Raw genomic sequence first — 15908 nt, 5'->3', positions numbered from 1 at the left:
GGTATTTGTTGGATGTTAACAAGTTTGACATCTTTTCTATATGTTACTAGAATTTTAATAATGACAACATTCAAATCTTTGTAAACTTGTTTACATCCATTAGAGGCTGTGGACATGAACAATGAACACGAGTTTGTGTGCCTGGACACACGCACATACATGTTACCAATGCCTTCAATCTTTGGGAAGGTCTTTATGCTCAAATCTAATAAGAATTTGCTCTGGACATGTACGCAGACATGTCGAAAAGGACAATAGTACAGTATTGATCTTGTCTTGCATGAGTTTGGCTTTGTCTAAGAAAGTTTTTTAGCATGCTTGTGTATGCATATCTGTTTGCTTTTCAGATGGGACACAGGTTATGTGAAGGCTAGCTTATCAGAGTTTCACCATAGTTTGGCTTTAAAGATAAAACTCTTGGGGGCCTTTTGTGCCTGAAAACAAAAGGTTCTGTTTGTCATTGGTTGGTTTTGTTCTCATGGAATGGAACGCCATTTCATGGGAAATGGCACAGCTTTCCAGAAAGTCCTGCCAGCATGGTCTTTTCATGGAATGAGGTTCTAAGGACTTGTGAAAAAAAGGATAATGGTGGAAAAAGAAGGGCCTACTACCAGCACTACACTTTCCTGCTATGATGCTTAGATGTTTGTTTCACTCATGGTTGGAAAAGGAAGGGAATGGAAAGTTATATCTCAGCACTTTTTCTGTGAAACCTATGTGAAACAAACGGGCCCTTGATCTCATGAAACCGACCTTTGTTATGGAAGTCGTCAAGAATACTGGATGGTGCCTCCCAAACTTGCTTTGCAACCATGCCAAACACTTGGACGGACTGGTGATTGAGTTGCATATGCTATTTCATTGCAGAATAGCTTGCAGATTGTGTCTAACATATGGGAAAATTATCACATGATTGCATGCTCATACTGGAAAAGAAGCTTCCATAGATGTTAAGCACAAATTTTCTTTTTTCCCTTTCCAAACATCCTTCCCCTTAGATTGCATATGGAAGCACCACAATGTTTTTTTTTTCGACAGAGAAAGCTGGGGTTAGGCAGACCCCAACCAGTTACACAACTGTACCATTTGGGGTTCAAACTTGCAACGTCCCAACACAAGGTGACGTGCACTAACTGCTCTGGAGCCCCCCATTGGTGAAGCACCACAATGTTTGGTTTAACTTTCAAACTCAGGCTATCTTCGGGCTAACCAAAATGGGAGAACATCTCGATATCAAATCCATTTCAATGCTGTATCTGATTAACCATTTAAGCTAGTTGGGTTGGGATTCTTCGGCTTTGTTTTTTCCCATCGAATCTGAGCATGACTCCAAATGCTAATGTTCAAGATCCGATTAGGTCAGATTCAGTAATGCCTACATCAGACTTGAATCTATCCCGTTTGTGTCCCTAGTAGAATGTGATGGCAATTGTCCTCTCTTGCCCTCATTGTACCACAAATTTATATTGCACGATTGTGTGCATCTTGAATCAAGAAATGGCTGACCTTTTATATATAAGTGAGATCGATCATTGTGTTTGTTTGGGTGAAAAATAGAGGCGTTCAACAGTGTCAGAATTTCATTAAGTTCCCAAAAGCTTAATACATTTTAATGAGATGGGATCAGGTCAGAGTGTGTTCAGAGGGCAATACCGTCGGAGCTCCTTTGGATGCCGTTGATCTCAAGATGAACCACATCCAAACATGCATGAATGAGATGCCCATCACTTGGATGGGCCCCACTTTTTTCCTGATGTACATATTTCGGATAGACGGCATCTGGATAGTTTTAAATGAACACTTACAAGTAAACCTTATTTACTGTTTGATGAGTGTTCATTTTTAATATGAATGGCATCCAAGGTGTTGGTGTCAGAGGTGCCTCCGACCTGATCCTCTCTCTGTTTTAGTCTTTTAAATGTAGGAGCTACGTCCCAAAGGGGTTTGGTGCAGTGAGATGGGACCTAGGCCGCTAGGCAGGTGGTCTAGGTTCAAATCCCATGAGCGTCACCCCTTGTGCAAGCCCAAGCGTGGCGACAACCTGGGACCTACAGAGTTTTGTCAGAACAATGACCGAACTAGAACCAGCGCAGCTAGGTCTTTGATCCTGGGGGTGGTTTCTCTGTGTAAATATCAAAAACAATATCAGACCTACCAATGAGAAGGTGCTTATTGGATGTCAGTAGAACTGCAAGGCCCGTGGTACCTGACAATTCATAGTTTACGGGATATTTCAAGGAACCTTTGATAAGAATTCTATTTTACCATCAATTCCCTTTTACCCAAACACATTCTTTGTCATCAATGGATCAGAACTTGGTGATTGGTGACTTGCATCTCTATAGACACCTTGCTTTCTATTAAAAAATGAGGCGGTGTACAATTTTTCTTGTACTTTATATCAGATTTGCAAAACCTATGCACAGATTGGTCTCTGGTACATCTTCTCTGTGTGTAGTGCATGTTTCCTTTCCCACAAGGGTTCCACATGCCTTGCTACGTGGGTTGGCTTAAGGCGTTAAAGTTGATAAGAAAGAAGGAACAAGGAGAGATATGAAGAGAGAACTTAAGGGAACAAATGAGGGTTACAACATATAAAAAAAAGAGAGGGGTCAACCACCCATAGAGCCCACTACTAGACAAATATATGTAAAAAACAACTACATTAAAGGGTATTACACAATGAAAAGATGGCATTTGACTCTTACATATCTATCTATTGCACACATTGCTCATGTTATTCACAACGCAAGTCAGTTTTAATATGCACCCTTCGAATGAGTGTTGTAATGTGAATCATCTGATACTTGAAGAAAACTATAACTAAAGGGTTATTTTTCACATCTTTCTCTTGTTTAGAATTAATCGCTTATATTGAATCTGATTGAGGGTAATCCTAATGGCATAATTTCTTCAACATGTTATTGTGTATTCTTAAGATATTCTATTATCTCTTGAAGGTGTAAGAAACAACAAAATGTGTTGTCTTCAACAAAAAATGAATATCAAGCTATGGCAACCATGACTATCGAGATTGTGTGGTTGAGGAGTTTCTTAAAAGATACAAGAATCATCATGTCTACTGTGGTGACAACAAAAGCGTCATACACATTGCAAACAATCACATCATTCACGAGCATACTAAGCACATAACAATGAATTGCCACTATATTCATAAAGATTTTTTCAAAGGAACGATTGATCTACCCTATGTGACATAAGAATATCATATAGTTGATTTTTTTACTAAAATGATGCCTTCACCTTGGTTCCGCTTTCTCCTTGGCAAACTTTCGATGATTACACCATTAGTTTGAGGGGTGTTATATATATGTGTATGTGTGCATGTGTGTGTTATACATATTATGTATATGTATATTTGTATAGTATATATACATACATATGTATTTTGTATAATATATTTTAGGGTATATTGTAAAAGATTTATCTTTTTATTTTTTATTTTCTTATACTTTTCACGCCTTTTAAAGGGCATTTTTGTCCTTTTTAGCTAGCCGTTAGTCTAGGCTAACTAGCTAGCCATTGGGACTAGCTCTCTCTCTTCTTTGTTGTATAAATAGGGAATTAGACCCCTTAGGTTGGCTATGCTTCTCTTGAGCATTTGAGATTAATAAAATAATATTTTTTATATGTGCATGTGCTCATTAGTGGCTTGTGTTTGTGTGCTCTTAAGCCTTTGCATTTGCCCTAGTGGCTTGTGAGTATTACCCTATGTGGTTTTGGTATTTTGCACTTTATTGTTGTTTCATTACACAGGCCTCCTACTGTTCCCTATCTGCCCTGTTTTCGACCATATTTATCTTTTGTGAGAGTGAGGACAAACATACTTCAGCCTTCTCAAGTGGGTTATGCTGCCTGACATGGATGCATTTAGCATGGTTTTTATCCAAACTGGGATGCAACATGGGACTGCTACAAATCCTGATCAGCATGTTCTTTATGGGTTGAACTTTCTTGTTTGAGTAGCTTCTTCTAGTGGTGGACACAAGATTTTACAAAATATATGGTTGGTTGACTAAGTGGCAAACTGAAGATTCAGGTAAACTTTCAGTCCTTATACCTTTTCATATAAATGGTAGTACAGTGACAGGCGATGGAAAACATTATCCCTATAAGATTTTTTGGTATTGTCTTGTAGGAATCTTTAAAATGTTATACACTAAGTAGGAAGAAGAAGGGAAAACGCTGCAACAACTACACATTCCCTAAGAGGGAGGACGTGCCTTTCTATTCCGTGTAATCTTTCATATTTGTAAATTACATAGCATATTACAAAAATGCCTCTATAATTAAACACAATAATAAAGAGGAATAAGGGCAGTAAATGAATAAAAAAGAATAGACATAATACATGCTATTTACAACCATAAATTTAGAATCTCTTTAGGAAACTAAATCATCAATATGAAACTGGATCTGGATTTGGATCCAAACCCAGACACATGGGTCATGTCTCAACATCCCTCAAGTTCTATATGGTTTTTACCATGTACAACTTGGCTTTCAAGTACCAGAATCTTTGTTTCCTAAGCCCCTTTGTGAATAAATCGGGCACGTGATTTTCAGACCCGATAAATTTTGCCTCATTTTTCTGTTCTTCAATCATTTGCCTGATAAAATGTTGATTTATCTCAATGTAGTTAGTCATTCTATGTTGACACTCTGATTATTACAATACAGAACAAATCTCGGTAACCATTCCCCTAGCTCACTCAATAGATGGTTGATTCAAATGATCTCAGAAGTCATTGTTGCCATCAATCTATATCTTGCTTCTGTGCTGAACCTTACCACTGTCTTTAGCTTTCTTTTGCTCCATGATACAAGATTTCTTTCTTTCATCTGCGTCCCCAATCTAATCTACATAAAAAAAAAAATCATTACTGTTAAAATTTTCTCATTCTGCAACCTTCTTTTGCATGCTAGACCATCACCCAATGTCCACTTTAAATACCTAAGTGTCCTTTTAATTGCTTTCATGTGCCTTGTCCTAGCTTCAAACATAAATTGGGACACTTGATTAACTGTATGTATAGATGATATAATGAAAGTCAAATATTGGAGCATACCCACTATACTTCGGTATTGTATAGGATCCTTGTTTTAGCCAACAAACCCAATGCATATTTGTGTTGTATCAAAATCTACTTCTACTCCAAGAAAATATTTAAGGTTCCCATGATCTTTAGTCACAAGGTGAAAAGTCGATGAAAAACTATCTTAGCGAACAGGGAAAATACTCATGAAGTTTTATACCATGGATGCCGAAATAGGACCATCTCCCACACACTGCCTCTAGGCTTGTAACGGCCATCCGAACCATACTGATGGCTTCTCTTCACTATATATACTAGACAATCGGCCGGCCATATGGCTGGGCCTTATGAAATCAAATGGTAAAAAAAGTTCATAACAAATACATTTATGAGGAGTGAAAGTAGAAATAATTGGAATCATAAACATATTGAACCCAGAACCGAATCCGAATCATGATGGGTTGGGTTTGAATCTAATTCTTAAACCCGATTAAAAAAACATGTATATTGAAGACCCAACCCAATATATACCTAAACCATTTAAGCTATATGAGTGCACAATTTCCAGCTGCACCTAGACCCAGATTCGGACCTGAACCCAAATCTGAAATTAAATTGAGTTGGATTTGATCCAACTTTTAAATCCTATTTGAAATTGGGTCTAACAATACCTGACTCAAACCCGACCCAGTTACACTCCTAAATTGCTAATAACCAAAGGACTTGTCGGTTATACATGGAAATGGCCAACCCATGCATAAAAGCTTTTCTTTTTATGGCCAATGAGGGAGAGAGTCATCATTTTATGCCTATCAAAGAGGGGGGGGAGAGTTTTGGAGCGAGTGAGAAAGAAAGGAAGTTTTTTCAGGTTATATTAATTAAAGAAAAGGAGAGAAAGATGTGAGCGCGAGAATTAATTTTTTTAAAAAATAATAATGTGCTATTTAAGTAAGACTTTCTTGTTTATGAAAACTTTATGGAAATGCCCTTACAAATTTTCATTGCATATTTAATTCACATGACAAAAATGTCAATTGAAACAAAGTTATAAAACATCCAATTTTTTGCACCTGATATCCTTACTTTGTTTTTATAATATTTAGAATTAAGAAAACAAAAAAAAAAGGTACATTTTTCGTAGTTGCCATAACATGTATCAGAAAGGCTATTAAAAAAATAAGCATGCATACCAATAATGGACATGTCTGTTTTCTAAAAAAGTTGTAACGTCCAAAAAATTTTAACTTGTGTTTTCGAAAACATTGACGAAAAACCTTTTAAGTATTAAAGTTTTTACTTTTAAAATCGACAACGGAAGCAATTTTGAAAGGAACACAAGTTACCAAATTCTGGGTATGTTAGCAGTAAAATCATCATTTCACATGAAACAACTACTTAAAGAAAGTGGGAAAATAAAATAATAGATTATTAATAAAATCTGTAAGTTATTATAAAATGAGTATTTTTTTACTATCCAATAATCTAAAGCAAAACTCAAAACTTAGAGCCAAAACAGCAGCAGAAAGAAGAAAAATCTTGAGCCATGTTGCATCACGCCATCGGCCGCCTGTGAAGTCCTACACATCACCTGCCCATGTGACTATTGAATATGATTACTAACCACCAACAGGGGCTCCGCTTGTCTGGTAGGAGCAGCTAGTGCATGTCACCTTGTGTTGGGACGTTGCAAGTTTGAATCCCAATGGTATCATTGTATAACTAGTAGGGGTGGGACTAACCCCAGCTTGCCTTTCAAAAAAAAACTTAACAGTGACCAGTCTGCAATAAGCATGTGGCTCGCATGCTTCGTCGTTTCAGTAAGTCCTTGGCTGGTTTTTCTTTAATTGGCATTATGAATAGGCTTATCTTCTCAACGCCTCATTTTCAGAAGGCACATCATATCAGCTCAACTTAAGATTATATGCAAGGTGACCTGCGATTAGATGGCATGGTGAAAAACATGGTTTTCTTAAAAAAATTGTAAACTAAAAATTTGATTTTCAAAAAACTTGGTTTTGTAGTTTGGTTGACAACCTATTAGCCCGGTTTTATAATGTCATGTGATTTACTTTTTGAGCCCAGCATTTTTTGTGCTCACTGGCAGCTCTCTTTCGTCTAGAGAATAAGGCAGCAAATAAGTAGGGCTGGATATTGAAATGAATGGCCACCTAGCCCAATGGGACCAGCATGTTGGAGCCTATCCCAGCCCATTTTTCCTAGACATAGATTGAGCGAGCCCATGGTTGACACAGTCGGATAAATGTTTATTAATGTCTACAATACGTACAATCTAGTTGAAAATTTGTAGATATAAGTTGTATCCACTCAATCTGACCCCACAGATATGTTCAGCATTTTTATTTGCTAGGAGACACATAGGGATGGCAGTGGACCGGGGCGGAGGCGGGGGACAAGGTATCCACCCCGCCCTGTCTCAAAATTCTGCCCTCCATCTCTGCATGGGTTTTGATTTTAACCTCCATCCCCACCTTCATGTCCTCCTCACCGGTCCAAACAGGGCGAGGCAGGGCGGATTCCTTGTTTCCCCGCTCCACTGCCATCCCTAAAGTTATTTTAGTCATTTTATTAATGGGATTGGGGACAGAGCGAGATGGGGCGGGGAAAGCGTAAGTCCATTCCCGCACGGGTTTTGATTTTAATCTCCATCCCTGCCTCCATCCTGGTTTCATGTCCTCCATCCCCAGTCCAAACGTGGCAAGGTGAGGTGGGCCCCCTTTTTCCCCTGGTCCACTGCCATCCCTAGAAATTTGGCACATTGTAGGCAGTTGATTTTTTAAGCACTCTTGAAAAACTTGCTTACATGTTTCAAGAACATGATCTAGAACCTATTTTCTACTAAACAAACTATGTAGATCACATCTATAAGGTTAGATCCACCAAAAGTTGAAAAAAATGTTTTGTACTGTAGGTGCAAATGTCAGTAACAAATATTTATCCAACACATCAACGGGAGCTCTGCTTGTCATGTAGAAGCAGCTAGAGAATGTCACCTTGTGTTGGGACGTTGCAGGTTCAAAACCCAATGGTGTAGTTGTAAAACTTGTAGGGGTCGGAGCAACCCCAGCTTGCCTTTCAAAAAAAAAATATTTATAACACAGGTAGCCTAACATGTACACATAAAAGTTAGATGGTGTTACCAACGGGGCTCCGCGTGGTTGGCAGGAGCTGTCAGTGCACGTCTCCCTGTGGTGGGACGATGCAGGTTCAAAACCCGTGGTACCTTGAATATTAACTGGTGGGGGTCTGCCTAACCCCAGCTTGCCTTTCAAAAAAAAAAAGTTAGATAAGTTTAATCCAGTCCTCAGGTCAGCGGCGGATCCAGGATTTTGCTTAAACAGGGGGAGGGGGGCAAAAAAAAATTGTATAATAAAATAAAATATAAAACTAAAATATAAAGGAGGGCAATATAAATTTTTATATTTTGCTTAAAGGGGGGCAAAAAATCATAATAAAATAAATTATAAAATTAAAATATAAAGGGAGGCAATATAAAGCAAAAAAATGTTATAATAAAATAAAATATAAAAAATTTCAAAAAATTGCAAAACTTTAAGAGGGGCTCGAGCCACTCCTCGCCTTCCCCCGCCCCCTATCCACCCCTGCCTCAGGTGGTCTGGCCCAACTAGAGAGATCTCTCCAGGCTTGAGCCACACGATGAGTAGCACCTCTAAATAAGTGAAGAATATGCATTTGGATATAATATATACAGTACGTCTGAATGATGGAGGCAAATTTCTGACACCCACCAAACAGTTGCTGGTTGCTAAGGAACCATAAACGCCATAATAGAAATCGTCTTTCACCCAACCACTTGAAATTTGCTTATCTCAACAGAGTGATTGCATCCATTTCTAAAGTTCTACATCAACAGTCTGGTGTGGTGAGCGTTGTTTGCCAAAAAACCTAACCACCCGAACCCAAATAGGTCGGATAACTGAACAACTAAAGAAGATATGTTCTTGAGTTTCGTTGTCTCTCTAGGCAAAATTGATGTGACCTAGTTAGAATGGGTATTTTTGTTCTTTTATATTAATATCAGTCTTGAAAACCACCATCACAATAAATCAGATTGTCAGATATAGTTTTTTTGTAAAAAATGATGAAACTCAACTTATTTCAAACAAAAAAGGTTTGGAGAATGAAGCTTTTCTTGCAAAACTCTCTCTAGTGGACCCCATAGTGACAAAAGTTTTTTTCAGCAAAATCTTGTTTTTCAAAAACTCAGAAGAAATTGAAAATTTTTCATAAATCTCGCATTTTTTGGCAAAATCTCGGCAATAAAAAAATCAATTAAAAAATATAAAAAATATTTTTTATAAGAATATATTAATACAAATACACGGTTTTTTCATGATAAATAAACGTTTAAAACATAAATATCGCATTTAAATCACGGTATTTTATGGTTTTTTTCATAAATCCCACGATATTAGGACAATCTCGCAAGAATTGCCATTTTAAACTTTCAAGCAATTTCTCAAGATATTATCGCAAGATTTTCATAAATCTGGCGATATTTGTCACTATGGTGGACCCTCTGCACCCTCTCATACAAGAATCCATTAATTCATTTATCTTCTAAATCCCTTTTTACTCTTTCAAACATCAAATGCAAACACAGAGATTGAAGAAATGGTGATCTCTACCAATGTTGTCAGAATCTGTTTTTCAAAAAAAAAAAAAACGAATCTAATAAAAAAAATAAATATATATAAAAAAGATAAAACTAAATATATAAAGGCAGATTCAAACCTGATTCATGCATAATCGAGCTGACTGAGCTGAATTGGGCGTGAATCAGGTCGATTTTATAAGAGGTTTGAATCAGCCCCTTCATTGAATTGAAAAGGGGCTGAGCGATTAGAATTGACTGACTCAGGCTGAATAGATTTGATGATGACAACACTGGCCTCTACCATTGGTGGATATTAAGTGGGAGTAAACAATTAACACAAAAAACAATTAAACAGTCGCGCACTTTAACATAAGGGAAGGAAAATGGTGATGGGTTCAAGCTTGCACTCCACCACCTGTGTTTGTAGTAGTAGTAGTAGCAGCAACAGCAGGAAGAGGAGTCTCGGTCTCTTGCTTCTTCCCTCCTTCCCGGTTCTCCCTTGCCAAAGCAATCTTCTCTCTTGTGTACTCCCTGAAGTCTGAAAGTAAACTGCTATTCACCTTCTGCTTCATGTTCACCAACAGTCTGTTTAAAATCTGTCCAGCCAAACATCACACCAAATCCCAGCACAACCTATGTGAATCAATGGATCAACCAACACACTTGCGATTTGGCAAATAAAGAGAACTAACCGAGTCCGCTACACTTGAGAGGACATCCTTTGGCACCAATTCAAGGATAGGTGAGAGAACAAAGCTGATGCTCAACTCCAGCCGCCCTTTCAAGCGTGTGCGTATGCCTTGCTTTTCGGCATACAAAGCGCCACAAATTCCCAAAATGAAATCAGAAGGTTTCAATGTGTAGTCCAGACCCCGCAGTTCCCACTTTGTCTGTGTTACCACACATTAACAAACAAAACCATAAGCAGTGGCATGTTAGGTAGCAGACTAGAGGAGAATATATTTGTTTTAGGGAGTGTTTGTTTCATGCCCTTTCCTATGAAAGAGACTCTCATAAGAAAGAAGGCCTCTTTTTCAAAGGAGTGAAACAAACATCTCAATGAGAAATATGTGACAGCCACATATAAATGCAAAAAAACATCTTTCCTATCAAAATCAGTCCACACCTCCTTCCATCGAGAAGCACTCTCCCTTCTGGGCAACCCTTTCAAGGGAAAGTGGTGTTCCTTGGGTAGGGGTGTTACAAATGCCCCCTTACTCTTTGGATTCCACAGGCTGTACTTAAATAACTCACCGCTTCGAGGGTGAGGACACTGGTGACAGAATTTGGAACTCCTGGTGGATATCCCTTCCCTTGTGATCTACATGCCAATCTCATGTCAATGATCGGGTTCACTGAGAGGAAAAAGAAGTCGATGGGAAGCATCTGGACTCTCCATTCCTCCTACAACCATGCAAACAAACCACATATATAAGATGGGCCTTAGTGGAGAAAAGTAGATATAGGACCGTACATAAGTTCAAAATTGAACCGTAATGACAGGAGGCAATGGCAAAAATGAAAATACACAAATGAAAAAAAACAAAATGCTATTTTCATTTGTGATAAAAGAGTATTTCTTGGAGTATCTCATACAAATAAATGCACTCACATTAATTTTTGCAGTTACAAATATCAGTCATCTTTCAATTATAAATATCACCCATCAAATGAATTTGCTTCTAACCAAATCATAGATGCTTTCATTTTTTTCATGTACCTTTTTTTTTACCTTCAGCAGAACATATTTTGGAACATGATTTGGATATGGTGCCATTCTTATTCTCAAGGCGCAAGAAAAAGGCCCATGTTCCAATGGTTCACAGTGACAATTCGTGTTGCACAGATAACAACAAATTATCGTAAAACATTATTATAAAGGATTAGGTATACACAATAAAATAGTAAGAAACTATTAAATAATAAAAATGCATGAGAATTACCTCAAATTAAATGATAGCAATGTTCATTTGAGTGCATTAATGACCAAAATGCTTTGTTACAAAGGTATGTCATTAAACGTGGATAATGGATACAATACAAACACGTGATCATTACCCTACACATTAAATATTAGTAATACCGTTTTCCTAGACAAAACAAGATTGTAGAAAGAGAAATGCTATCGGGACCCCTTGGTGGTCTGACTTTTTTGTGACCAGCTATCTAGTCATGCCATATGGAGGGCCTCTACTAGTGGAACCTACTCCACTGGTAGTGGCTGGTTCCATTGAGAACTGAAACCAATATGAACCACCTTTTATTTTTTTTCATTAATTACTGCATTAAAGAGAAAGAGAGAGTTCTTTTTTGTTTTGTTTTTTCCATTTCGTGTATGATATTGGCATTCATGTGATTACATGATCTACTTTCTCATGAATTGGTTGCAAATAATAGTGGCATTTATCTGATTTCTTGGTTTCCAGCAAAGGAAATAAGAGTTTTGTCCATATCCAGAAAAGTGTCATAATAAAGAAATGGATCTTGATATAGATCTACCTACTGTGAAACTAGATCAAGCAAAAAGGGTTAAACTAGCATGACTCACATTTATTGTGCTAGGAAATCACGAGCAAAATGATACTAAAATACAAGAATAAGAAAGATAGCAACCAAAGAAGAAAAATACAAAATGTGGTTAGGTCTGTAACTTACATCAATGGGCAAAGGGAAGTAAATTTTTACTATGATGAACAAAGAGGAGATACACTCAAAACTCTTAATGGCAAAGACCCAAAGAAGTTTTCTAAACATCCCACCTAAAGAAATCACGAGATAAATGATACCAAAACACAACAATAAGAAGGATAGCAACCAAAGAAGAAGAATACAAAATATATGTGGTTTCAGTCTATGACATCAATGGGCAAAGAGAAGCAAAGTTTGAGTATGATGAACAAAGAGGAGATACACTCAAAACTCTTAATGGCAAAAACTCAAAGAAGTTACCTATACATCCCACCTAAAGACCCCTTTTTATAACAGCTCTCTCTCTCTCTCTCTCTCTCTCTCTCTCTCTCTCTCTCTCTCTCTCTCTCTCTCTCTCTGTGTGTGTGTGTGTGTGTCTGGTTAGGGTTTGATTGAATAGGGCTTTTGAATTAGGGTTTGACTGATTAGATCTTTTGAATTAGGGCTTTTAAATTAAGGTTTGATTGATTAGGGCTTTTGAATTAGGGTTTGATTGATTAGGGCATTTGAATTAGTTTTGTAATGATTAAACTTGATTACAAATCTTGATATTGACACTGCTATGTTTGTTAAGAAACCTAATGCAAGCATTGTTATCTTATTTCTTTATATCAACGATATGTTAATTACTGGAGGAGGCAAACATGGACTTAACTATATCAAAAGGGTTCTTAAAAAAAAATTGAAATGACTGATCTAAGTTTTCTCAGATTCTTTCTAAGAATTGAAGTTGCTTATTCCCCTCACAGATATTACCAAGATTATTAACATGTCAGGTATTACTGATGAAAAAAAAATGAACACTCCAGAAGTAATCAATCCCAAGATGAAGATAGATTATGGAACACCTCTAGAAGATCTCACTCCTTACCGCCAGATGATTGGAGCACGCACATATTTGGCAATTACTCAACCTGACATATCTCATGCAATTCATATTGCAAGCTAGGTTCAACACTCCTACACCAGAGTGCATATGAGCGTCGTGAAGAGAATTATTAGATATTTGCAAAATTCGGTTACTAAGAGTCTTATTATCTTTCTTCTCCTCTCGATCTAATTGTGTACTCTGATTTAAATTGGAGAGGAAATCCTAATAATAAATATTCAACTATCGGTTTTTGTGTCTTTTTAAGTGATTCATTGTTGTTATGGAAGTGAAAAAAAATTAGCAAAAAGTATGTTTGTCATCAACAAAAGCAGAATATTATGCTATGGCTACTACAACATTAGAGATCGTGTGGTTGAGAAAATTGCTTGAAGATATGGCAGCTCACTTGCAGACATCTTCAAAATTATGTTGCGATAACAAGATTCCTATATATATAGTTGACAACCATACATTTTATGAAAGAACAAAACACATTGAAATGAATTGTCACTATGTTCATGAAGAATATTTAAAGACGACGATCATCTCGCCCTACGTCACCTCAAAATATCAATTGGTTGGCTTCTTCACTACCAAGGCACTTTTGTCTCCTCAGTTTCATTTCTTCCTTTACAAACTTTCGGTGATGACACCGTAAGTTTGAGGGAGAGTTAGAATATATGTTTTGTTTATATTAATATGTATACATTAAATATATATATATTATGTATATTGTAATTTGATTTTATTTTCTTGTGTATTTCATTTTTGTACTTTCTCTTTTATTTATTTTTTTATTTTTCATGTAATAGGTCCATTAGGGGCACTTTTGACTTTTGTTATATAGCCATTAGGGCTAGTCCAACAACTAGCTCAACTAACTGTTGGATTACTCGTGTTTCAGCCCTTTAGAGGCTTGCGTTTGTGCAATCTATTGAGATCTTGTATTTGCCCATAGTGGTTTTTTGTATTTGCCTTTGTGGCTTTTTATTTGTGCAGTCTTGTAATCATGTAGCCCTTAGTGGCATTTGTTAAAACATATGTAATAATATACATCTATATATATATATATATATAAATATAGATGTATATTCACCATAATACCCGATAGGGGTATTATGGTCATTTCACAAGTACCCAATAGGGGTACTTGTTTTATTTCTTTTATTTTGCTGTTTTTTATTTTTGTTTTTTTGTTTTTTAAAATGCATTTTGGATACCGAAAAGGGGCCCCACAATGGAGTCGTTGGGGCCCCCAACGGTCACAATTGTGACCGTTGGGGGCTCCCAACGACTCTATTGGGAGCCCCTTTGGTCTCCTTTTCTTATAAATAGGGGGAACCCCCCTTGTATGTTGTATTGCTCTTGAGAGCTCCTCTTCAATAATAGTGATATTATTTTTCATGTGTGTAGCCTTTTTATAAGGCCTTTCGTATATCCCTTAGTGGATTTTCTCTCTTATGCTTGTTGCATTTGTCTGTGTGGGACATAGTGAATGCTTTAGCATTCTTGGATTCTTCCGCATATTTCATTACATGGTATCAGAGCCATACGATCTTCTAAGGTAAAATCGTGTATCTCTCTACTTTTTTTTCTTTTCTCTCTCACCTCCATTTTGTAGCAATGGAAGTCAAGATCGATCTATCATTCAAGCTCAATGGGAAAAATTACATGATGTGGGCATCCGCAATGGAGAATAATCTCAAAGGGAAGAAGCTTTGGGGTTATGTAATGGGGACCATTCCGGAACCCCAACTTAAGCTCACAAAGATGGAAGAAGATCAAGAGAAAGCTCTTGAAGGCGATGCTCGTCTCAAGGCTATTGAAGATTATCATCATCAAATGGAAGATTGGGAGAGTAACCATGCAAAAATCCTAGCATGGTTTATGAATAATGTTGAACTTAAGATATGTGCAAATATTGCAAAATTCCGCCGGGCAAATGAAGCTTGGTTTTTTATGAAGGGTATGTTTACCCAAAAGGATCTTGCAAGAGCTTATTTTTTGCAAGAAAAAGTGAGAACCACAAAACAAGGTGACATGAACATACAAGACTATTATAGTGCTCTAAATCCTTTGTGGGATGAATTGGCTCTTTTAGAGCCTAAATGGGTGTCTATGGAGGATGTGGTACTAAGACAAAAACAAATGGAACAAGATAGATTATTTCAATTTTTATTTGGGCTTCGTCCCGAATTTGAACAAGTTAGATCCTCACTTCTCCATAGATCCACGTTTCCTCCCTTAGAAGAGGCTATTGCCGAGATTACTCAAAAAGAGATTAGGCATAATATGGGTAAAAGCATTGATGAAGTTCTTGCCGTATCTAAACCCGACAATCATGTCAAAACATACAAACCACCTCATTTTGGTAAGCAAGGGAGTGGTGGAAGAAAAATGATTATATGTCATCATTGTTATGAGCCGGGACATATTAAACCCGTTTGCCCAAAGCTAAATGGAGCATTCAAGCTAAAGGTGGCTTCCGTTGAAGAATCATCCACCAAAGAAGATGACGGCAAGAACGGGGATCTCAAAGATACTCTTGGACAAATTTCCTTGGCTCTCCAACAAATTCTAAAGGCTACTTCTTCTACCTCCGGTGCCGCAATTGCCTCATCATCACCTCCCGGTACATACTCTTGGATTTTAGATT

General features: G+C 37.2%; 1 protein-coding gene across 3 annotated transcripts in view; it reads right to left on the bottom strand.

The window, feature by feature from the left end:
- Nucleotides 1-4308: 4308 nt before the first annotated feature.
- Nucleotides 4309-15908, bottom strand: part of LOC149831175 (uncharacterized) — a 31845-nt gene continuing 20245 nt past the window's right edge. The window contains exons 4-7 of one of the 3 annotated variants that reach the window (XM_090013714.1): nucleotides 10948-11097; nucleotides 10386-10583; nucleotides 10057-10289; nucleotides 4309-4881 (exon numbers count right to left, since the gene is read on the bottom strand). In XM_090013714.1, coding sequence (XP_089869840.1) covers nucleotides 10089-10289; nucleotides 10386-10583; nucleotides 10948-11097 — 549 coding nt within the window. In that variant the 3' untranslated portion in view covers nucleotides 4309-4881; nucleotides 10057-10088. Of the gene's footprint in view, nucleotides 4882-9967; nucleotides 10290-10385; nucleotides 10584-10947; nucleotides 11098-15908 lie in introns of those variants that run through there. The other 2 variants (XM_090013715.1, XM_090013713.1) reach the window with 2 other exon arrangements.

This window comes from Nuphar pumila, chromosome 7 (genome assembly GCF_984573655.1).
Source record: "Nuphar pumila chromosome 7, dmNupPumi1.hap1.1, whole genome shotgun sequence".
Lineage (NCBI taxonomy): Eukaryota > Viridiplantae > Streptophyta > Magnoliopsida > Nymphaeales > Nymphaeaceae > Nuphar > Nuphar pumila.
Note: the sequence above shows the minus strand (reverse complement) of the source record. Positions and strands in the feature narration are given on the sequence as shown.